We start from the raw sequence: 25432 nt of genomic DNA on the forward strand, positions 1-25432 counted from the left end.
TCGTCCTTCTCCTCTTTAGTCTGAATGACACGGCGTCCCTGATTTCCATAAAGAACTTCAAATTTTGATTCGTCTGATCACAGAACAGTTTTCCACTTTGCCACAGTCCATTTTAAATGAGCCTTGGCCCAGAGAAGACGTCTGCGCTTCTGGATCGTGTTTAGATACGGCTTCTTCTTCGAACTATAGAGTTTTAGCTGGCAATGGCGGATGGCACGGTGAATTGTGTTCACAGATAATGTTCTCTGGAAATATTCCTGAGCCCATTTTGTGATTTCCAATACAGAAGCATGCCTGTATGTGATGCAGTGCCGTCTAAGGGCCCGAAGATCACGGGCACTCAGTATGGTTTTCCGGCCTTGACCCTTACGCACAGAGATTCTTCCAGATTCTCTGAATCTTTTGATGATATTATGCACTGTAGATGATGATGTGTTCAAACTCATTGCAATTTTACACTGTCGAACTCCTTTCTGATATTGCTCCACTATTTGTTGGCACAGAATTAGGGGGATTGGTGATCCTCTTCCCATCTTTACTTCTGAGAGCCGCTGCCACTCCAAGATGCTCTTTTTATACCCAGTCATGTTAATGACCTATTGCCAATTGACCTAATGAGTTGCAATTTGGTCCTCCAGCTGTTCCTTTTTTGTCCCTTTAACTTTTCCAGCCTCTTATTGCCCCTGTCCCAACTTTTTTGAGATGTGTTGCTGTCATGAAATTTCAAATGAGCCAATATTTGGCATGAAATTTCAAAATGTCTCATTTTCGACATTTGATATGTTGTCTATGTTCTATTGTGAATACAATATCAGTTTTTGAGATTTGTAAATTATTGCATTCCGTTTTTATTTACAATTTGTACTTTGTCCCAACTTTTTTGGAATCGGGGTTGTAGAAGTTCTATGCACCCTAGGTACCCCTACCTTCACAGCAGAAAGAATCAAAATCTGTGAAGAATTGAGTGAAAAGAAGCGATTTGTGTGGAAACTGCTCATTAGGGATTGATTAATTACTCCATATCTTCATTATTAATTGCAATTATGCAAATTTGGGTAGAAGCTACATATATGCACCCCAGGCAGACCGACCTTCCTGCCAAAAAGAATAAAAATTGGTGAAGAATTGAGAAAGAAGTGATTTTCGTGAAATGTGGACGACACCAGACGGATGACAGACGACACGCAATGGCATAAACTCATTACCTGTTGGCCAGATGAACTAATAACAGTGGCATTGTTACTACAATTTCAGGAATTAATTTTATTTTACATAATAATAATAATAATGATAATAATAATAGTGCAATCTGGATAATTAACCATCTAATATACCATGAAAAAAGCCAGTTATTATTATTATTATTATTATTATTATTATTATTATTATTATCCATACACATTTCTTTCAGGTGTTCAATGCATCTTTCTCTTTCAAAGTTCTCTCAAAATCTTCCGTATTTAACAAAGAAAACTTGGCGGCCTTGTTTGTTTACAACTTGTCAGTCACTCGCTAGTGCAGAAGTTTTACATCTCTGACGTGTGACGTCATGTCTTGACAACCATGCAATATCGTAAACCATCGTATATTCAACGCTCATTTTCCATTGGGTAGAGTGACGTAATACACATAGGATAAGCAATATGCTAACAATATTGTATGCTATCGAACCAAATGAATAAAACCCGCTAGAAGGGAACAGAACACGTTTTTATTCCATCGAAAAAGTGTCCTGGATGGATAATATTTCCCGATATTTCACTCCGATGACGTCACTCCCAGTGTTTTCCTGCTGACTAGATGCTTGTTGTCAAAATGTTGAACCGGTTCAAAATTAAAATTCTTTTAATTAACTTGTGTATTTTTTTTGTGGATGTTTCCATATAATATATAGAACATTACACAGTGGTGTGAGGAGGTGAATATGTTCACCACTTGAAGATAAACTTCAAATCATCTCACAGCCGTGTAATATCCTCTATATACGGCACATAAATGCGACGTCTCTGTATAATTGGTGATTACTTGTGCTAATTCTTGCACTCATAATGGACGGCATGCAGGACATGGAGATGTTTTGGGGTTGTGTATTTATTTTTTTTTAAAAAAATCAGCAATATGTACATTGGGAACCAAAAAATAACCAGTTGAATTCCAGGAAAAGACAGAGAGGCAGAACATGTTTCAGAAGGACAGAATGAGCCCTGGCACTGTGTCCTCTCAGACTTAGCAGCTGTGATGGATTTGTGAAAAGTGTCTCATCTAAACCAGGTCACAAACATCTGGAAGCTGTTCTCTGGCTCCTGGAGCGCCTTTCTTAATTGACCTGAAATCTTGTGAAGATAAAAAAAAAAAAAGCAGCTGACACACGGAGCCACCCTGCTCTTCTACTCCTCCTCCTCCTCGCCTGATACAGCTACTGTTCTGTTTTGTGGTTTTACCAGCCTGTTGGTCAAAAATTATTAGCACCCTTTTTGAAAATAATGCATGAATATGTACACTACCGTTCAAAAGTTTGGGGTCACCCAGACAATTTTGTGTTTTCCATGAAAAGTCACACTTTTATTTCCCACCATAAGTTGTAAAATGAATAGAAAATATAGTCAAGACATTTTTCTGGCCATTTTGAGCATTTAATCGACCCCACAAATGTGATGCTCCAGAAACTCAATCTGCTCAAAGGAAGGTCAGTTTTATAGCTTCTCTAAAGAGCTCAACTGTTTTCAGCTGTGCTAACATGATTGTACAAGGGTTTTCTAATCATCCATTAGCCTTCTGAGGCAATGAGCAAACACATTGTACCATTAGAACACTGGAGTGAGAGTTGCTGGAAATGGGCCTCTATACACCTATGGAGATATTGCACCAAAAACCAGACATTTGCAGCTAGAATAGTCATTTACCACATTAGCAATGTATAGAGTGGATTTCTGATTAGTTTAAAGTCATCTTCATTGAAAAGAACAGTGCTTTTCTTTCAAAAATAAGGACATTTCAAAGTGACCCCAAACTTTTGAACGGTAGTGTAATTATTAGCTTCAACACACAGGGACGCTCTATAGTTTCATTAAAAACAATTCTCATCATATACATCGCTAGCATCGAGCATTTGTGTTGATTAATCAGGGGAGTCGTGTAACGTTTTTATTTAGTTCTGTGTATATTCCTCAGATTTAAACAGTGGCCATGAAATGTGCACACATTCATGCATTCATGCTACGATGCTCTTAAATTAAAACGAATTGTCTAGCTACACAAGTTAGCTTAGATCGAATAGCGTTATGTTGGAGATGATTTTGTTTCCAAACGGAAGAATGTTTCTATACAGCTGATAAAATACCAGACGCATGGTTTCAGGATCAGGTTTTACAGTCACACATGTACCACATACCCCATTTCCACCAATAGGGAATGGGTTCCATTCTGGTTCACGCACCAAATTCTGAACCGTTCAGGGCTGGGTTTCCCAAAAGCCTCTTAACGCTAAGAGCATCTTAACTAGGAGAGAGTGTGCTCATTGTGATGCTCACTCTACCATTTAACAATGATCTTTGTGCTACGATGCTTTTGGGAGAAACCCACCCCAAAGCATTTCAACCACAAACAAGGTTCAGAACCTGAAAAATTGTTTCCCAGCTTGAACCAAAAATGCAGCGCAGCAACGGAGAACGCAACGGAAAAGGATGCATCTTAAATTACGCCAGTGCTCAAAGATTTACTTTGGTTTCCCATTAAATTTCGCACTGATTTTAAGATATTGTTAACTTATAAAGCTATACATGGCTGAGCCCTGGACTGTATACTAGACCTCCATCACATTATAGCCTCAGGTCTAATAGTGAACTCTTATTATAGCCATCAGGAGTTAGAACACTCACTACACTGGGTGACTGCGCTTTTGGATCTGCGGCACCCAAACTATGGAACAAATAACCTAAGGAGCTTCGCAACGCAGAATCTGTAGATAATTTGAAGAAGTTACTCAAGACATCTTTTTAAAGAGGCTTTTCATCATTAATGTTTATATTTGGAGCCATCCATCCGTTATCCATAACTACTTATCCTGTGCAGGGTCGCGGGCAAGCTGGAGCCTATCCCAGCTGACTACGGGCGAAAGGCGGGGTACACCCTGGACAAGTCGCCAGGTCATCGCAGGGCTGACACACGGAGACAAACAACCATTCACACTCACATTCACACCTACGCTCAATTCAGAGCCACCAATTATCCTCACCGCATGTCTTTGGACTGTGGGGGAAACCGGAGCACCCGGAGGAAACCCACGCGGACACGGGGAGAACATGCAAACTCCGCACAGAAAGGCCCTCGCCGGCCATTGGGTTTGAACCCAGAACCTTCTTGCTGTGAGGCGACAGCGCTAACCACTACACCACCGTGCCAGCCTCATATTTAGATTGTTTTATTAACTTTTGTTTTTAAATACTTTCTAGTTATGTTCTAGGTTTTCCTTTTAAGCAATTTTAGGGTTAAATTTTATGTAATATTATTGTATACAATTAGCAAGGTTAGATGACGTGTCATTTTTCTGTACAGATAACTAAATCATTCTCGCTCACGCTTAGCTGTCTTAGCCTTGGAATGCATGGGCTCGACTCCATGGTAGCGAGTATGGAGTTACACACCTAATGTTTTGATCTTGCAGAGAAAGGAACGAGAACGCAAAAGCAGGAACAGAGAAAAGATATAAATATTCGTCTATATATTTTTGTTTCATGGATCTATTCGCAAACATCAAGCACAAATCACGCAAATCCCTGCGGCTCAAAACTCTCCGACGTTGATGCAGAGCCACGATGTTTTCTTGGTGGTGTCGCCATCTTGGTGTGACGCAGTTACATAGTTATGCTAATTAGTTAAAGCTCCTCCCTCACGTTCGGTTGTTTCCGGTTTCCGTTGGGCTGTACTGTTTACCTCAAGAGGGAGGAAAACGGTCCCAAAACGGAGAAAAGCGACCCTCAGGACGTCAAAATGATCACATCTAATTCGTCCACATAATACTGTTCTTGCAAGACAGAGGAAAATGCCATGCACAATATCAGGTGATGTTGGTATTGGAGCAATTTTTACGGAAATGAATACAGTATCCGACTGATAGAGTTCCAGTTTCGGGAATAACGCATACCTAACTGGCACAGTTGATATCTGGTGACCTCAGTGTCCTTTCATGTAATATTGAAACTGTTTGTTTATCGAGACCATTTTCAGATTTTAAACATGACGTCCATCCATTTCTCTGTTGGTTTGGGTGTTTATTCATCGTCATGATCATGTTGAAAGATCCATTTGTGGTTAGTTGTAACGTCTTGACCGAGACGACCAGATTTCCTCGTACTCGGCACTTGGTCATTCATGATGCCACCAGTCTTCACAAGAGAGCCCAGAAAGTTAATAATCCTCCATCACGTTTGTGGTTTGGGGACTTTTTCTTTTGTTCAGTCTGCTTTTTTTTGCCCAGAAAGCTCTTATGACAGTTCAGCTACTGCTTTTCACAAGCTTCTTGGAGCACCAATATTATTTCAGCATATTTGAGCAGAAAATGACCTTTCTGCCCTTTTTCCTTAAGGATGCTAAAAATTTGGAACTTGACTGTGAGGTGGGGTTAAATGTGATCCACTCGCTTGTCTGCTCTCCCCCTTTTTTTTTTTTTTTTTAAATCCCACTGCTCTGTTGGACTGCACACAAACCCACTGTGGGCTTTGAACTGTACATGAGCAAAGAAAGCGCTGAGTCAGAAACTCCATTCATTTACTAGTAAAACAGTCCTGGCTCCTGCAGTGTAGCTGCACTGGATGAACTCCATTGTGCCTGCGTTCAGCAGGAAAAAGCCTCCGGGTTTAAGATCAGAGTCGATGCAACGTGCACCAGTGCTGCTTTATTTGCGTGGAGGATGAAAAAGACAGTATGAGCTCACGGGAAATGATATTGGTCGCATTTCAGGTGCAGCTCTTTCCGCTCGGAGTGAAAGGAGCCCATGGGGTCTCTTTAGGGCCCCTGCGGACCCATCGATCCGGGGAAGCGAGAGATACAAAAGTCCAAAAAAAGTCAACGTACCTTTCTTCCTTCCTTACTCTGGATTTGGACTCCAATATAATGTTTAAATGACAGTAAAATGATTCATTTACATGATTATCATATCCAGTTTATGAATAGTTTTGTATTTGTACTTTTTCATTGAAAAGCACCTTTTTCTTACACTCTTTTAGCTTATTATAGTCCTGTGAATAAACTCTGTCTTGCAGTTTTACCAGCCAGTTAGAATTATTCTCATTAAAATGCTGAATAAATTTATAAAAACATGCCGTCGTTTTGATCTGAAGCGTATCGGGACACTGTATAGTTTCGTGGAAACGATATATTGTGTGTGTCTACTATATTAAAAGTTTAGCGCAATATTTAGGGAATACCTGTCTCGGGTGGTATAATTACAGTGGTGCTTGAAAGTTTGTGAACCCTTTAGAATTTTCTATATTTCTGCATAAATATGACCTAAAACATCATCAGATTTTCATACAAGTCCTAAAAGTAGATAAAGAGAACCCAGTTAAACAAATGAGACAAAAATATTATACTTGGTCATTTATTTATTGAGGAAAATGATCCAATATTACATATCGGTGAGTGGCATAAGTACGTGAACCTTTGCTTTCAGTATCTGGTGTGACCCCCTTGTGCAGCAATAACTGCAGCTAAATGTTTGCGGTAACTGTTGATCAGTCCTGCACACCGGCTTGGAGGAATTTTAGCCCGTTCCTCCGTACAGAACAGCTTCAACTCTGGGATGTTGGTAGGTTTCCTCACATGAACTGCTCGCTTCAGGTCCTTCCACAACATTTTGATTGGATTAAGGTCAGGACTTTGACTTGGCCATTCCAAAACATTACCTTTATTCTTCTTTAACCATTCTTTGGCAGAACGACTTGTGTGCTTAGGGTCGTTGTCTTGCTGCATGACCCACCTTCTCTTGAGATTCAGTTCATGGACAGATGTCCTGACATTTTCCTTTAGAATTCACTGGTATAATTCAGAATTCATTGTTCCATCAATGATGGCAAGCCGTCCTGGTCCAGATGCAGCAAAACAGGCCCAAACCATGATACTACCACCACCATGTTTCACAGATGGGATAAGGTTCTTATGCTGGAATGCAGTGTTTTCCTTTCTCCAAACATAACGCTTCTCATTTAAACCAAAAAGTTCTATTTTGGTCTCATCTGTCCACAAAATATTTTTCCAATAGCTTTCTGGCTTGTCCACGTGATCTTTAGCAAACTGCAGATGAGCAGCAATGTTCTTTTTGGAGAGCAGTGGCAACCCTGCCATGCACACCATTGTTGTTCCGTGTTCTCCTGATGGTGGACTCATGAACATTTAAAATTAGCCAATGTGAGAGAGGCCTTCAGTTGCTTAGAAGTTACCCTGGGCTCCTTTCTGACCTCACTGACTATTACACGCCTTGCTCTTGGAGTGATCTTTGTTGGTTGACCACTCCTGGGGAGGGTAACAATGGTCTTGAACTTCCATTTGTACACAATCTGTCTGACTGTGGATTGGTGGAGTCCAAACTCTTTAGAGATGGTTTTGTAACCTTTTCCAGCCTGATGAGCGTCAACAACGCTTTTTTAGAGGTCCTCAAAAATCTCCTTTGTTCGTGCCATGATGCACTTCCACAAACGTGTGTTGTGAAGATCAGACTTTGATAGATCCCTGTTCTTTAAATAAAACAGGGTGCCCACTCACACCTGATTGTCATCCCATTGATTGAAATCACCTGACTCTAATTTCACCTTCAAATTAACTGCTAATCCTAGAGGTTCACATACTTTTGCCAATCACAGATATGTAATATTGGATCATTTTCCTCAATAAATAAATGACCAAGTACAATGTTTTTGTCTCATTGTTTAACTGGGTTCTCTTTATCTACTTTTAGGATCTAATCCCATTGAGTGGGTTCTATCTCCACTTCTTGGTTTTAATAACTTGCTGTGTGCTGAACACAAACATGGCAATAAGTTTTTGTGTTAATGGACCAGACTCCACTTTTGGATTATAAATCGTTTTTGACTGAGAATGCTCTGCATGCATGGTTTGGCTTCTGGCACATCCATACAGTTTTACATCCATACAAATACCTACAATTAAAAACAGTTTGTTTTTATTGCATTTATTTAATTCCTGGGCTCCATCTATAACAGGAAGTGATGTTGCATCCCATTAATACACTTTACAGTAGATTATTAGATTCTAAAAGAATAGATGAGCCAAAATATTTGGGGATTTTTTTTTTTATGGGCCCTGACTCGTTACAAGTATGCTTTAAGGTGGGCCTTAATATAGAAAAGGTTGAAAACCCCTACTGTAGAGCATGCGCTGGCTTGTATTCATGTCAAAGATCCATGATGCCAACAGGAGCAATGCTATTTATAACTTTGTTGCGAACAAGATCTTATATAAAATCTTTCTTCTACTGGCAGCCCGTGAAGCTGCCTCAAGACTGGTGTAATATTTCGGGACTTCTTGGTTCTTGAGATGATTGGCTCGGGCTGCTGTAGTTTCTTGATCTCTGTTGTTGGGAGGCCGTAGAGAATGGCACTGTAGGAGTCGACATTCGATGAAATTTAATGCATGAACTAAATGTTCACATGCATTCTCTCCCCACACCTCTTTAATATCTACATCGAGGCAGTCATGAGGATCGCGCTCCCTCCTAGCCATAACCAAAGAAGACCTACAAGCTCTTCTAGATCGTGTGGCTCAGGCCTCGGCAGATTATGGAGTGCTGGTGAGTGTCAAGAAAACCAAGGTTATGGTGGTTAGTAAGATACCCATACAAGCAGATTATATAAATAATCAGGTCAAATAAAATTGAACAAGTGCATTGATTCACATACCTTGGGGCAGAATTAAATAGCACAAATGAATGCAGTATAGAAATAAGGAGGAGAATAGGAATGGCACGCTCCATCTGTAGTAAACTCTGGAACATATGGAAAGACCGCTAGCGCTGTAAGCATCAACAGGTATGGTCAGTTGCACTCTATGGATGTGAGACATGGACACTCAAAGCAGCAGATGAAAAGAAATGGACAGTATTTGAGATGTGGACATATAGAAGAATCCTCAGGGTATCTTACACTGAAAGAATAACCAATAACACCATCCTGGAAAGAATAAACACCAAACCAGTGATGATTAAGCATGATAATCATGAGGAAGCTGCGCTACGATGGACATATCTCCAGAGACTATAATTCCCTGGAGAGACATGTCCTAGAAGGAGGAACTGAAGGCAGACCCTCCGGAGGCAAAGGATAACATCTGGAAGTGGACTAGCCTCACTACACGAGGCAAAAAGAAAGACAGCTGGTGGGTCCAAATGGAGGAAAATGGTGTCTGAAGCTCTAGAAGAGTATGGAATAAGATGATGATGATGATGAAATGTTCACATTCATGATCAGAAAGGTATTTTCTGATTCTCCCAGTGGTTGTTAGGGACTGGTACTGGGACGCTGACTGGCGTACTGTATTGACATGAGTCTTAAATGTTAGATGATGGTCAAGGATGATACCAAGGTGTCTCTCCTCTGAAGTGGGTTGGATCTTTAGATTGCCAACTGTCAGAAATTCTACACTGGTGTGTGAATTGGAGAACTGGAAGGTAAAACAAATGAATAACCTTAATCTTTGATGGATTACAAACCAACATGTAGAAATGAGGAGATTGCCAATTAAAAAAAATACCAAAAGATTGAGCAAATTTTACACAATTTTTAAATAATCTTGTACTAAAAATATAATAATGTATTGTTTAATATGAGTAAAGATGGTTCATCTTTCTCTAATTTCTTTACCGTCATTAATGACACTGTGTTCTACGAATATTCATGTTTATGCAAATTAGGAAATGCCTTAGGGCGGCACGGTGGTGTAGTGGTTAGTGCTGTCGCCTCACAGCAAGAAGGTCCGGGTTCGAGCCCCGTGGCCGGCGAGGGCCTTTCTGTGCGGAGTTTGCATGTTCTCCCCGTGTCCGCGTGGGTTTCCTCCGGGTGCTCCGGTTTCCCCCACAGTCCAAAGACATGCAGGTTAGGTTAACTGGTGACTCTAAATTGAGCGTAGGTGTGAATGTGAGTGTGAATGGTTGTCTGTGTCTATGTGTCAGCCCTGTGATGACCTGGCGACTTGTCCAGGGTGTACCCCGCCTTTCGCCCGTAGTCAGCTGGGATAGGCTCCAGCTTGACTGCGACCCTGTAGAAGGATAAAGCGGCTAGAGATAATGAGATGAGATGAGATGGGGAAATGCCTTCATGAACACAGCGATTACGCTTGGGTCTGAGAAGGTGGTGTCGGTCTGCATCCAAGCGAGCTCTTTAGAGAAAGTGATTTGACTTTGAATTGACTCACTGCTGGAAGTGAATCAGTTATTGGATATTTTTTCTTATTTTTGTAGATGTGAGCTGCTGAACTGAGCCAAATGACAGAGCTGCAGAAAAGCTGCATGTTCTGCAAATTTGGAGGAACAAGAACAGACCAGTTATTTATATAATTGTGTGTTTCGTGCTCAGATATATATTTTTTCCCCCTCCTTCTGCTGTATCTCAAACAATGACTTAAAGAATCTCACGAGGACGTTTTCAGCCCTCAGAAGTGTGCACTTCAGTTCTATGTTCCATGTCTTAACACAAGATTCTGATCATGACACAAGTTTTCCTTCCACTCGCTCCTTCTGATTCATAATGGATAAAACAGTCTTGACCTCGTGACCTTCAGGAAAGCCAGGAAGCTGCAGAAAAATACCAGGAAGTCATCGGAGTGGCAGCACAATGCCCGTGCAAATCTGTTACGCTCGGGTTTTTGTGTAGACCATGGTGTTCATGGACGTCTCTGATTGTTTTGCAGATCGTCTGGGCCACCAGTAACCGCGTGGGTTGTGCTGTCCACGTGTGTCCAAGCATGAATGTGTGGGGGGAGGTATGGGAGAACGCCGTCTACCTCGTGTGCAACTACTCGCCAAAGTAAGTCATGTGCACCAGCTAACACTTTCCACTTAGCATAATGAAATATAATGGATCACCTAATCCTGGGCTCTTTTAGATAAAAGGACTGGACGGTAGAAACTTCTTAATCACAATGTTCTGTCTCGTAGGAAAATGACTCAAGTTAGGACAAGACTAATGCTCGGCAAGCTGATTATTTCCAGGTTTTCGCAGTAATTTAATTGCTGGTTGCTATTTGGATGGTGTTTTCTGGAGAACCTGACTTTGTAAAAAATGTGCCGAGCATTACAGCAATTAAGTTCACTGTCAAGCCTGGAGGTTATATAATTGCTCCATGTTTGGTTCTGACCTGGCTGTGTGGTCTCCATTAGGGGAAACTGGATCGGAGAGGCACCCTACCAGCACGGACGTCCATGTTCTCAGTGTCCTCCCAGCTACGGAGGAGTCTGCAAAGACAACCTGTGCTACAAGGGTAAGATTTATGTTTAATTATGTGAAGGTCAACATGGTCCATAATTCATCTGACTCTAAAGAACGGCTTGGGGATTTGTAGGCAGCTTGTCTTTTCTGGCTTGTTAGGTTTAATGTGTGATACAATTTCAGACTTTAAAAAGACAAAGATTAACAATGAAGCTTTATTTTTGGCCGCAGTTGTCCAGCACTTCAACACCGACCCAATCATTTTTTTTTTTTTAAAGATTTTTTTTCACCTTTATTGGATAGGACAGTGTAGAGACAGGACAGGAAATGAGCGGGAGAGAGAGACGGGGAGGGATCGGGAAATGACCTCAGGTCGGAATCGAACCCGGGTCCCCGGATTTATGGTATGGCGCCCCAATCATGAGCTGTGATTTACAGATAAATATCTCAGAGGAACCAAAATTAGGTGATGCCTCACAGCGTGTTTCTTAAAAAACCCCCAAATGGATTCTACCACGTCTTATCATTAATAATTCTTAAAATTCTTCATCCCAGTTGCATATATTTAAATATTTTTGCATCACTTGTCCCACCCACTTCACTACTACTACTACTACTACTACTACTACTACTACTCCTGTTATCTCTTAATCACCAAAAAGACTTCTAGCCTCTTTGTCGCATCACATCAATCTGAATTCAGGATTAATTAGATCCTTCCCATGATTCACACAATATTCAGAGATGAACTATTCTCTTTTTACTCCTCCACAAATTAATAATAAAAGTTGAAGCCGCATAACGAGCTTCACTGACAGGCGACCTTACAACGAATTTATCCTGAGAAGGAAAATGACATGAAATTAAGCCATAGAGGAAGTAACCCAGCTCGTCAATAAATAAGAAAATAAATTATACACTGCAAAAAATCATATCTTGTTTAAAGAAAATATCTTTATGGGTGAATTTATCTAATATTTCTCATTAGAAGATTATTTGGACTCAAATATAAGAGTATTTAGCTTCATTTTAGACGCGTTTCCTCATTTCGAGCTTTAAATTGTCATTCTGTTGGCAGATAATTTTGCTTAAAATTAAAATGCTTAAAATTAGCAAAATTATCTGCCAACAGAATACGACAATTTAAAGCTCGAAATGAGGAGAAGCATCTAAAAGTAAGCTAAATAATCTTATATTTGAGTCCAAATAATCTTCTAATAAGAAATATTAGATAAGTTCACCTTTATTCAAGATATTTGCTTTTAATGAGATCATTTTTTTGCAGTGCAACGAACAATTATTCGCCGAAGGTGAAGTGAATATCGGTGAATAATAGCTGAGATGAAGTCGAGGTTCACTGAGCCTGAGGTGGATAATAATTTTAGCATAAATACACAGGTGATGATTAAAAAAACATTTAAAAATATTTCAAACTTCAAAAGTGGTATGTAAATGTAATAACTTTGCGGCGCAGACTTGTCACTTATCTACGCCGAGTCACATAAAATCCTTTGTTTTGAAATCAGTAAAATAAATCACCACTCCAGCTTCCCTTTGGATAGTTTCAGACCAAACTTCGTAGCATCTTTAGTGCTTTTAGGAACAGCGTTTTCTTTCATCATTTGTAATTCTTCCTCGCTTACGGTGACGAAGCGATTGGACGCCATTTTGCCGAGTCGCTCAAGGTGATTATCGAGAAATAGTCTGAACTTGCTGACCAATCAGAGTGCACAATTTTCTATAATGACCTGTGTATTTATACTAAACAGTATTAGTTGGTTAGGAAGATTTTGCTCTAAAGAAGAACATTAATGCACACGGTAACCATAACAACGTTCTTACCAGTTCTAGCTAGTATCCGCTAGGTAACAAGCCTAGCTCGCTTAGATTACATCACAGACATTTAGTGGATGTACAACAAACCCAGATCAGCCTGGGGAGCAGTTTGAGGGTTTCGTGCCTTCCTCAAGCGCACTTCAGTTGTTTCTGCTGGTCCAGGGAATCAAACCAGCAACCTTTTGGTCCCAAAGCTGCTTCTCTCACCATTAGGCCATGTCTAGATTTGTTATCAGTAATCAGATGAAATAAACATTAGTGTGATTGATGGTGATTAGAATGGTTGTCTTTGCTGAAAATCAAGCGAATGTGAGCTGCTCCATCACAACATCGGAATATTAGCAAAGAAATATTTCATATTTTTGATTCAACATCTCGTATGTCTCGTATTTGCTCACCAAGACTTATTTTTTCACTGGTACTTAGTCCTGAATGTTTTTTTTTTTTCTCTCTCCCAGCAACTTGTGACATGACAAGTCGAGAGGTAAAAAGTACTGGACATTATGGAAGTTTTGAAATGGTGAAGGTTTATAAATGTTAGAAGCTCTGTTGTGACCAAACCTAACGAAGGAAAAAAAAACCTCACAGCTGGTTTACAACCGCTTCCAGTCAGATGTAAAATCTTATAGGGATGCAACCCATGATGATGATGATAAAAACACCTTAAAGTGCCATTCCACCATTGGATGTATTCTTTGGCATAAAATACAATATATTTTATGACAACATGACTAGACAGAGAAATCTTTTAGCTTCAAAATGATATATCAAACATAATTTTTTGACAACGACAAGTATATTAATTTTGCGACCAAAGTCACGTACCCTTTTAATTTCCGCACGGTAGTGAAACGTGATGTCATCGGCAGGTTCCCCTTCTTGTGTACCACGTGTCGGTCTATTTTTAGACCAGGAAACCCCCAAAGTGAGAGAGTCATTTCTCCTCGTATATGGGGGCCAAAAAAAATTGCGAAAAATTTTGAGTTAATCTTTTAGTTAGCTAGATTTATTGGTATTAGCTAGGTTTATTGGTATTATTTTTATCGCGTTCTATCTGCCATTGCTGATAATATGTGCCACGTCACGTGGTACACAAGAAGGGGAACCTGCCAATGACATCACGCGCGGAAATTAAAAGGGTAGGTGACTTTGGTCGCAAAATTAATATACTTGCCGTTGTCAAAAAATTATGTTTGATATATAATTTTGAAGCTAAAAGATTTCTCTATCTAGTGATACCATTTATATATGTTGTCAAAATATATTGTATTTTATGCCAAAGAATACATCCAATGGTGGAATGGCACTTTAAGTCACTTATCGTTGTCCACTTTGCTAATTTATACTTCATGGCTTCTTTCAGGAACTCCTCAACGCCCTGAGACTTCAGACATGAACGAGGTGGAGAAGCCTCAGATTCCTGTACAGACGGAGATCGCGCCGTCTAAACCGAAATCCAAAACCACCCCGCCCAAAAAGCCCATGCCGTCCAAGTCCACTCGCTCCAACTTCCTGAGTAAGAGCTGTTTATTTATACATTTAAATCATCGTAATCTTAAAGGATGATTAGTTTTCTATAATGGCAGCTCTGATGGTAGTTACAGCTATATTTCAAAGCAAGCGCTTGTTCTAATACTTTATCGTTTCTATAGTAACTGCTTATTCATAGAGACTTGTATAGCGGATGAGCTACGTTTAAAAACAAAAAACAACCCTGTAAAAAGCGTGTAGTTGAGGAGACGTCTCTGTAACATTTCATGGAAGGAGTCTCCAGTGTCCGAGGTAAAGCTGTAACTGTTCTGGAAAGGTGTTTACATGTTGTTGTTGTTATTGTTTGTGACGTGACAGTGCAGGTTTTTTGTTTTATTAATATCAAGACAGGAAAAAGGAGGCTGGTGAGGAAACGACAATTTTTTTGTCGCTGCTCAAACTTTGGGATGTTCAATAACATTTAAATGTAACTATAAACAGATGAAAAATCATGAAATGTTGTTTTGTAATACATTTAACAGTTATTCCATGAAATCGAGTCGTACCTGAGCTGATAGCCGACGAGACGCGTAGCACCGAGATTGAGTGGAATAACTGTTTTATTCTAGCCACGTTCACTGCATTTCGACAAACAGAGCATTTTATTTTTTGCAAATTCGACAAATAAAAACTTGATACAAAATGTCTGACAAAATAATTTCCGCTTAGAATGTAAACAAACTGACGAAATGACAGGAACAATTTGTGAAAAATGCAATATCTTGAAAAATAAAGATACGTTCTTACCATCAAATAAGTTTATTCCATATTTTGTTGCTTTGTTTTTGTATTTTTTGGGGTTTTGTTTATGAGTATTTTTTATTTTGTCCTCGGTTTGTTCAGCAATATGCGCCGCCATTTTGTTTTTCTCTACTCACGGTATCTGAGCTGATATCCTAGTAGTAGAGTCGCCAATCAGAATGTGCAACTGCTTATATCCAGTGAATGTGGATCGAATAATTAGAATTGTATGTGTTGGTATGTTGTGGTGGTATAAGAGGAATAAAGCACTTTGCTTCAGGGCGTGCGGTTACTTTGGGGTCGTAACAGGAACTCGACTTTGTGTTGACTTTATCGGGGGAGGGGCTTTTGCTTGTCTTGTGTCTACATTTTTTTTTCTTTCTGCTGCAGCTCAAAACATCAAGTGTGAGACGAAGATGCGGGATAAGTGCAAAGGCGTAACCTGTAACAGGTCAGTCAGGCATCTCGATGCAAATATTTTCAGTAATCATAACCGTATAAATCCACTGATTAAACCTCGTGTCACTTCCTGCAGGTACAACTGCCCCGCTAACTGCTTATACAGCAACGCTAAAGTGTGGGGCACGCTGTACTACGATGTGGTACGTCTCCCAGGGCCATCTCAGTGCAGATTCCCCCCCCCCCCCCCCCCCCCCCTTTGCATTATTTTGAGTCTGAACATGTATTTTTTTTTCCAGCAATCCAGTATTTGCCGGGCTGCGATCCATTACGGGGTCATTGATAATAACGGCGGTTTGGTGGAAGTCGCAAGGAAGGACAGTTTCCCGTTCTTTGTTAAAGCCACAAAGAACGGCGTCGAGTCTTTGAGGTACGAGGAGCTCAGCGATTCTTTTATATCTCATAAAACTCACACACAATTTAAATCAGACAGTTATTCTGTGGAAGTAATTTCCGGCCCTTTTTTTTTTTTTTGTTAATACATAAACATATAAACAAAATTGTATTTTCAACAACTTTCTACTGTGTCGTTTGTACAGTCAGTACGTTTTATTGTATATATTTTGAGTCAAAGAATGAATTATGCTATATGGTACAGTTAGTGCAAAAGTTTACACTCCCCATGGATATTGTGTGGAAAAAAGGAAAATGTACCACTTTTTTTTTTTTTTAATTATACAAATTCCAAAAACTGAACGTTGAATGTAACGATAGACAAATTAAACAAAGAACGAGACTGTCAATGAGGGCGTCGCTCACTCCAGCCCCGTCTAGTCCAGAAGGAACGATCTAAAGTGCGCAATAAATGTTGCAAGCTATATACACTATATACAAGCTATATATAGAAGCGATATCCACCCTAGGAATCCCGACCTATTTACCGGAAAGAATCCAAAATGGTGAGGAGAAGAAGCGACTTTTGTTGAACTGCTCATTAAGGCTTAATTAGTCCATAACTTCATTAATAATTGTAATGAAGCAAATCTGGGTAGAAGTTCTATGCACCCTAGGTACCCCTACCTTCATACCAGAAAGAATCAAAATCTGTGAAGAATTGAGTGAGAAGAAGCGATTTGTGTGGAAACTGCTCGTTAGGGATTGATTAATTACTCCATATCTTCATTATTAATTGCAATTATGCAAATTTGGGTGGAAGCTATTGTATATGCACCCCAGGCAGACCGACTTTCCTGCCAAAAAGAATAAAAATCAGTGAAGAATTGAGAAAGAAGAAGCGATTTTCATGAAATGTGGACGACACTGGATGGACGACGCATGATGGTATAAACTCATCACCTGTTGGCTGGATGAGCTAAAAGTATGATGTGGTTATTTTTTTTCCCCAATAAATAAAAACTTGGAATCATTGGCAAATTCTTGTGGTGTAAAAGGAATAAAACAGTGGAGTGGTAGCGGTGTCTCTGCTTCACCACCCAGGCGCTGATTATTTTCCTCCAGCAGCATGACACTGAATGTATTGTTGGCTCATCCAGCCAACAGGTGATGAGTTTATCCCATCTTGTGTTGTCCGGCGTTGTCCACATTTCATGAAAATTGCTTCTTCTCTCTCAATTCTTCACCGATTTTTATTCTTTTTGGCAGGAAGGTAGGTCTTCCTGTGGTGCATATACAGTAGCTTCCACCCAAGTTTGATTTCTCACGGGGCCGGAATGAGTGAGCAATGTCGTCATTAATGGTCTCGTTTATTACTTGTATCACATTTTGAACTGCTATTTCTCCCCCCCCCCCTCACTATTAATTCAGCAACATTTTGTTTGTGGTTTATGTTGAACCCCTGTCTCAGTCGGTTCTGTCTTAATAAACAACAAACGGCTTCATTTTCTCTTCACAGTAAATATAAAACCGCCAACGCGTTTCTGGTAGCAAAAGTGGAAAGTAAGTGATCTGAATCGTCTCATTCGTTAAATATTGTGTATTATTCCTGTATGGTGCATGCAGAGATGATGTAACATGAGCACTTTGTTCGTTGCTTCACAGTAAAATCAATCGACTGCTACACCAGGATGGCTGATATTTGCCCCTTCAGCCAAGAGCAAACCACCTGCCCGAGGTAACACACTTCTGTTTATAGAAAAGAGTTTTATTTTGGATTTTCTTTCTACAAGTGTGAACAGGTCGTCGTTTTACGTGTAACAAGGAAGTGTCTGAAAGCCTGAGTTATAAACAAGTCAATGCATTCCTTTTCATAATTTTAGTAATTATAGTATAATTATAGTATAATGTAATTATAGTATATTATTATACAGGCCACTTTTTCAATGGAATAAAAACGTGTTAAATTCTCTTCTAGCTGGTTTCATACATTTGGTTTGATAGCATGCATTATTGTTAGCATGTCGCTTATCCTGCGTGTATTACGTTGCTCTACCCAATGGAGAATGAGTGCTGAATATAGTTCACAATATTGCTTGGTTGTCAAGACATGTCACACATCGGAGATGTAAAACTTCCGCGCTAGCAAGCGACTGGGACAATTTGTAAACAAACACCAATGGCTGCCAGGTTTGCTTTGTTAAATATGGAAGATTTTGAGAGAATTTTGAAAGAGAAAGATGCGTTGAACACCCGAAACGAATATGTATGTTTAATAGTAATGTTGGCTAGCATTTTTCATGGTATATCAGAGATATTCCATTCAACTAGCATGATTTTGAACTCATCTTTAACTCATTCAGTATCACTCTAGCTGAATGGAATATATCTGATATACCACTCAACGCCAGCCAATATTATTTAAAGATATCCTGAATGATTTCTGGATTCTGATTGGTCGTTGTTTGATTTTCTACATCAGCAGAGAATCACAGCTTTCCATCAACACACTCGTTCTAATACGTTATCATTTCTATAGCAACAACTCATTCACTGGGATTTGTACGCCGGACGCTCAGATTTAAAAAATGTGTCTAACAATTATCCAACTCGGGCTCAGTGAATAATAATGGAGACAAAGTCGAGGCTATTATTTACCGATATTCACTGAGCTTATGGTAGATAATTGTTTTAGTATAAATACACAGGTGATTTGTTTAAAAAAAATCGTATTAAAATAATTTATTTCAGTCTTCAAAAGCAGCATGTAAATGTAATAACTTTGCGGCGCAGACTTGTCACTCATCTACGCCGAATCACGTAAAATCCTTTGTTTTGAAATCGATAAAATAAATCACAACCCCACCTTACCTTTGAATGTTTTAGACCAAACTTTGTAGCATCTTTCGTGCTCTTAGGAACAGCGTTTTCTTTCATTGTTTGTAGTTCTGTCTCACTTACGGTGATGAAGCGATTGGACGCCATTTTGCCGAGTCGTTTGAGGTGATTATTAAGAAATTTTCCAAATCTCTCGACTAATCAGAACGCGCAATTTTCTATAATCACCTGCGTATTTATACAAATTATTGATGTGAAGTTTTCTGGAAGGAGTCTCCAGTGTTAGTGCTTTAATAGTCCGAGGTAAAGCTACACTTCAACTTCAAGTTTGCTGACATCTTGAGGACAGAGGCATTTCAGCTTCTTTGTGGTTTCTCAGTCACATGACGCACTACATTTTTTTTTTTTTTTAATCTCGAGAGGTAAAAAGAGAGAGCCTAGTAAGGGAAAGACTGTTTATAGCTACTATAATCTAAGTGACAACAGGAAGTAGCTCACTTTATGGATGTAATTCATGTAATTACTTAATTAAAAATGTTTAATCTTTGCTGCGGTATAAAAAAAAAAGCACTTCAGGACTCAAATAGTTGAGTCGTTTTTTTCTTTGTTTTCTTTTTCCATTCGGTTGAGTTAACTCAAGTCCAGGTCACGTGACCAGAGTCCACACCCTTTTGTTCTTAGCCGTGAAGAAACATCTACATCACAGAACTGAAGTTCTTGTCCTCTAATTCTCCATTTAATTGTCTTTTCTTGGTTTTATTCAGGGTTAATTGCCCAGCCAGCTGTAAGAATCAGCCTTCGTATTGGGCTCCAGTAATCGGCACCGGCGTCTACGCTGACGTAAGTGGTTTCTCTCCATGTTTGGGTGTTAGCAATAACAATAATGAATTTTATTTACGGGTGCCTTTCAAGGCACTCAATGACACCTTTCAATACACAATAAAAACCAACATACAAAACCTAAAATACAAAAAAATAAAATTGTAAAAGTTAAGTGCTGAAGTCAGACAGAACAGGCAAGTCTGAAAAGGTGTCTCTCTTAAGGTGGGATTTAAAGGTTGGAAGAGAATCAATATTATGATTGTCATGAGGAAGAGTGTTCCAGAGGTGAGGAGTGACGCCACTGAAGGCTCTAAACCCCATGGTTTCCAAACGAGCTGGAGGTGTAATGAGATTGATGGAAGAAGAAGATGATCTAAGATTACGAGAAGGTGTGCAGATGTGAAGTACGTCAGAGAGATACAGAGGTGCGAGATTATGAAGTGCCTTAAAAGTGAGAAGCAGAATCTTGTAGTTGATACGGTATTTAACAGGAAGACAGCGAAGCTGCTGAAGGACAGGAGCGATATGTTCTCCTGAAGGGGTTCTGGTAATGATGCAGGCAGCTGAAGTTTATGGAGGAGTTTGTGAGGAAGACCAGAGAGGATAGAATTGCAGTAATGATTGTGAGATGTAACTAGCAGTGCTATGAGGCGAAAGAGACGGACGTAAACGATTGATGATGCGTAGATGAAAATGTGCAGACCGAGTGATATGTGCTTAAAGTGTAGAGTACTGTCAAGGATGACGCCCAAACTCTTAACCTGAGAGGAGGCAGAAATGACGACATTGTGGATAGTCAGAGAAAATCTGTTCGTAGCAATGACAGGCCATTTTTAAATCTAGTTGTGATCAAGGAGTGTGGCATACCAAAAAGAGTCTGAAGTTCTGAATTTGAAATTGATTTGATTTCCTCCCGAGGTTAAACAGAAGTTACAGCCATTTGAAAATTTCCATTTTTTTAAATTTTATTTTATTTTTTTTCCCCGTCAGCCTCATTTGGCCGCTTCCAGCAATATACATCCATCTCGAGAAAGTAAAGTAAAGCACCTTCAGGAGCAATTCTTGTGCCCAAAACATCTATCAATTACTCAGAGTTTAAAAATAACCTTTTGCTCCAGTGTTTTTTTTTCTTATTTATTTTGAAATTATTTGCATAGTGAGATGGTATAAACTACTCAAATCAATTTCAACTCCCCTAATTGGCATAAAAACGCCCCTTACTACATGTGTTGGCACAACAAGGCAACAGGTGGCAGCACAGTTCCACAGGTTACTATACAAAGGGCGACGCTCAAAAGCGCTATGTATTACATGTTCCTAATCCAATGTAACTTCTTCAAAACAATATGATTCACATCCCCGAGCCTTCTTTTTTTCCCCCTGTCCCCCAGAATCCATGATTTTTATTGTTTTCCATATAAGGATGCACATCTATTGACTCTCACTAGCACTTCCGTGGGCCTGATTTGACTGAAATTACTGTGAAAAGGTCCACCAGGGGTCATCATTGTTCCCTATCTCTGGTATCCATTTTGGCCAGTTTCGACCAATAGAAACTGAGCTAAAGTCTAGAATCACAGGGGTGGCACGTCATTGACTTTCGACCAAAATCCAACATGGCCGTGCCCAGCGGTTGCACGGTCAACATTTAGAAAAACGATCGCTGTGTCAAAACTAAGCAATATCGTGCAAATCTGAGTGCATATTCTGAAAATTCAGGGGTTTTTTTCTATAAAATACCCAACTCTTGTGAAGCAGAATGTATTTATGTTGGTACACGGTGATCAAAAATTTGCAATTTATTATGTAAATGGATAGGCGCTTACTGCAGGGCAAGCGCTGCTGGCATTACTACTGTTAGGTTTGGCCAAAGTAGGTTTAGTTCAAATGAGGAGAACTTCTGGTTTTTGTCCCCCACCCCACTGTTCACTCTGAGAAAATTAGAAGTCAACTGATATTTAATTTCGAGTAAACAATCACAAAGGGAAGAGGGTGGAAGACTAGAATTGGGCTTAGACAGGTGGAGCTGGGTCTCATTAGCATAACAGTGAAACTGAATACCACATTTCCTAAAAATATGGCCAAGAGGCAAAAGATAAATAATAAATAACAGTGGGCCTAAAATAGAGCCCTGAGGAACACCGCTTATAACTAGAGGTTTGGTTATAATGGAGGTTTAGTTTTGTGCCGAGGTATTCAAAAATGTATATTTCAGACCTGCTAAACATTACACCTTTTTTGCATAAGAGCTCTACGTTTTAATAACATAATGCAAAAAAAGTACTGATGCGTTTCCCAAATAAAACCGGCAGATGAGCCAGTTGACGTACGAATCTGGAATGATTGACAGGCCTTTTTTTTTTTAAATTTCAATAAGTGACAAACTCTGTCAAAGCTTGCATGACTTTTAAACACCTTTAAATAAGTGTATAACTATTCTATCCACATTCACTGGATATGAGCAATTGCACACTCTGATTGGCTACTCTACTACTAGGATATCGGCTCATATACCGTGAGAAGAGGAAAAACAAAATGGCGGCGCATGTTGCTGAACCAACAGAGGACAAAATAAAAACTTGACTCCCCCCCCCCCCCCCCCCCAAATTATCAAGCGTGAAATTCCGAGTTATGAACGAGTCGGAATGCATTCATTTTCATAATTATAGTAGTTATAGTATAATTTTAAGGCTGAAATTCTTAACTAATGGAAGAAAGAGTAAACGGGGACGACAGCCAAGTTTCAATTCCAACACCTTAAAATAATTTTCTTGCTTTAATGAGGGACATTATGCTGTAAATGTGATTTGGAAAAGGATTTTGATTAAAACTTGCTGATGGATTTCTTATTATTTGCTGTGCTCTGCTGTTGTCTAAGACTTTAAGATTTGTGTGGCGATTTATTTTCGAGTTAATAACAGGGAGTGACGGGGGAGTGTGACTATGTTTGCTGTTGAGAGTCTGAGAGAACTAAAGTAAGAACATGATTCCTGAGCAGAAGAACAGTTTCAGGGTGACCTTCCATCCACTCGTTCAAGAACTCGGACTCTAAACCCAGGCCAAAGACTCAAACCGAGACACTGACAGGCGCTCGAGATGAAACGCGCGCTGTTCGGTGAGCCAAATCGCTCAGCAAATATGTCGTGCTTTCAGTTCTTTCCCATATGTGGTACTTCAGATCATTTTTAAAATTGTGCTGCGATATAATCACAATAACCAAGTCAGCAGGTGATTTTAACTGTAGATCATGTGATTGGGGTAGATTACATCTTCTAAAACAAAACAATACCAAACAATAGATTGATAGAATTTTAAATGTAAATAATTAATGAATTAGAGAATTTTTTTTCACTGTTTGATCTTTCAGGTTGTAATCAGATTTAATTGTCATTATATATTGTTGGATTATAAAACTTCTCATTATTTTGAGAGTACGCATTTATTTACTTTTAATTTAGGATTTATTATTTAAAATACAGAATTTAAAAAATAATTTATTAATCAAATTTCTTTTCATGATTTTTTCAGATCTTTCTCTTTCAAATTGTACTCAGATTTAATTATGTAGTTAATAGATTATTATATTTTTGGATTATAAAACTTGTCAGTTATACTGAGGCTTTATTATATTTTTGTGTATTGTATGATATTTTATCAAATATTCCTCTTTTTGAATAATTTAAAATTGCAAAATTTAAAAAAAGATTTTTTCATTTTCTGCATAACCAACAATAATTATTGGCCCCACAACCCTTGTAAAGATTAATAAAAAGGGTTAAAAAATCCACCTTTTGCTAAAGTCGCTTCATCTCAGTGAAAAAATGAGAAAAATCCAACCTTTTAATTGAAATAAATTTATTCAGAGAAAAACAAATCCCTCATCAAGACCAGAATTACAACCCTGATTCCAAAAAAGTTGGGACAAAGTACAAATTGTAAATAAAAACGGAATGCAATGATGTGGAAGTTTCAAAATTCCATATTTGATTCAGAATAGAACATAGATGACATATCAAATGTTTAAACTGAGAAAATGTATCATTTAAAGAGAAAAATTAGGTGATTTTAAATTTCATGACAACAACACATCTCAAAAAAGTTGGGACAAGGCCATGTTTCCCACTGTGAGACATCCCCTTTTCTCTTTACAACAGTCTGTAAACGTCTGGGGACTGAGGAGACAAGTTGCTCAAGTTTAGGGATAGGAATGTTAACCCATTCTTGTCTAATGTAGGATTCTAGTTGCTCAACTGTCTTAGGTCTTTTTTGTCGTATCTTCCGTTTTATGATGCGCCAAATGTTTTCTGTGGGTGAAAGATCTGGACTGCAGGCTGGCCAGTTCAGTACCCGGACCCTTCTTCTACGCAGCCATGATGCTGTAATTGATGCAGTATGTGGTTTGGCATTGTCATGTTGGAAAATGCAAGGTCTTCCCTGAAAGAGACGTCGTCTGGATGGGAGCATATGTTGCTCTAGAACCTGGATATACCTTTCAGCATTGATGGTGTCTTTCCAGATGTGTAAGCTGCCCATGCCACACGCACTAATGCCCATACCATCAGAGATGCAGGCTTCTGAACTGAGCGCCGATAACAACTTGGGTCGTCCTTCTCCTCTTTAGTCCGAATGACACGGCGTCCCTGATTTCCATAAAGAACTTCAAATTTTGATTCGTCTGACCACAGAACAGTTTTCCACTTTGCCACAGTCCATTTTAAATGAGCCTTGGCCCAGAGAAGACGTCTGCGCTTCTGGATCATGTTTAGATACGGCTTCTTCTTTGAACTATAGAGTTTTAGCTGGCAACGGCGGATGGCACGGTGAATTGTGTTCACAAATAATGTTCTCTGGAAATATTCCTGAGCCCATTTTGTGATTTCCAATACAGAAGCATGCCTGTATGTGATGCAGTGCCGTCTAAGGGCCCGAAGATCACGGGCACCCAGTATGGTTTCCCGGCCTTGACCCTTACGCACAGAGATTCTTCCAGATTCTCTGAATCTTTTGATGATGATATGCACTGTGGATGATGATGTGTTCAAACTCTTTGCAATTTTACACTGTCGAACTCCTTTCTGATATTGCTCCACTATTTGTCGGCGCAGAATTAGGGGGATTGGTGATCCTCTTCCCATCTTTACTTCTGAGAGCCGCTGCCACTCCAAGATGCTCTTTTTATACCCAGTCATGTTAATGACCTATTGCCAGTTGACCTAATGAGTTGCAATTTGGTCCTCCAGCTGTTCCTTTTTTGTCCCTTTAACTTTTCCAGCCTCTTATTGGCCCTGTCCCAACTTTTTTGAGATGCGTTGCTGTCATGAAAATTTCAAAATGTCTCACTTTCGACATTTGATATGTTGTCTATGTTCTATTGTAAATACAATATCAGTTTTTGAGATTTGTAAATTACTGCATTCTGTTTTTATTTACAATTTGTA

The 25432-nt window shown here is 39.3% G+C and overlaps 1 protein-coding gene across 1 annotated transcript in view; it reads left to right on the forward strand.

Moving 5' to 3' along the window:
* Window positions 1–25432, forward strand: part of crispld2 (cysteine-rich secretory protein LCCL domain containing 2) — a 55332-nt gene that overhangs the window by 15365 nt on the left and 14535 nt on the right. The window contains exons 5-13 of the mRNA XM_060940808.1: window positions 10918–11033; window positions 11387–11487; window positions 14635–14787; window positions 15933–15993; window positions 16078–16144; window positions 16241–16371; window positions 17854–17897; window positions 18000–18072; window positions 19937–20012. Of these exons, the coding sequence (XP_060796791.1) occupies window positions 10918–11033; window positions 11387–11487; window positions 14635–14787; window positions 15933–15993; window positions 16078–16144; window positions 16241–16371; window positions 17854–17897; window positions 18000–18072; window positions 19937–20012 (822 nt within the window). The remainder of the gene's footprint in view (window positions 1–10917; window positions 11034–11386; window positions 11488–14634; window positions 14788–15932; window positions 15994–16077; window positions 16145–16240; window positions 16372–17853; window positions 17898–17999; window positions 18073–19936; window positions 20013–25432) is intronic.

The sequence above is a fragment of the Neoarius graeffei genome, chromosome 15 (assembly GCF_027579695.1).
Source record: "Neoarius graeffei isolate fNeoGra1 chromosome 15, fNeoGra1.pri, whole genome shotgun sequence".
NCBI classification, from domain to species: domain Eukaryota; kingdom Metazoa; phylum Chordata; class Actinopteri; order Siluriformes; family Ariidae; genus Neoarius; species Neoarius graeffei.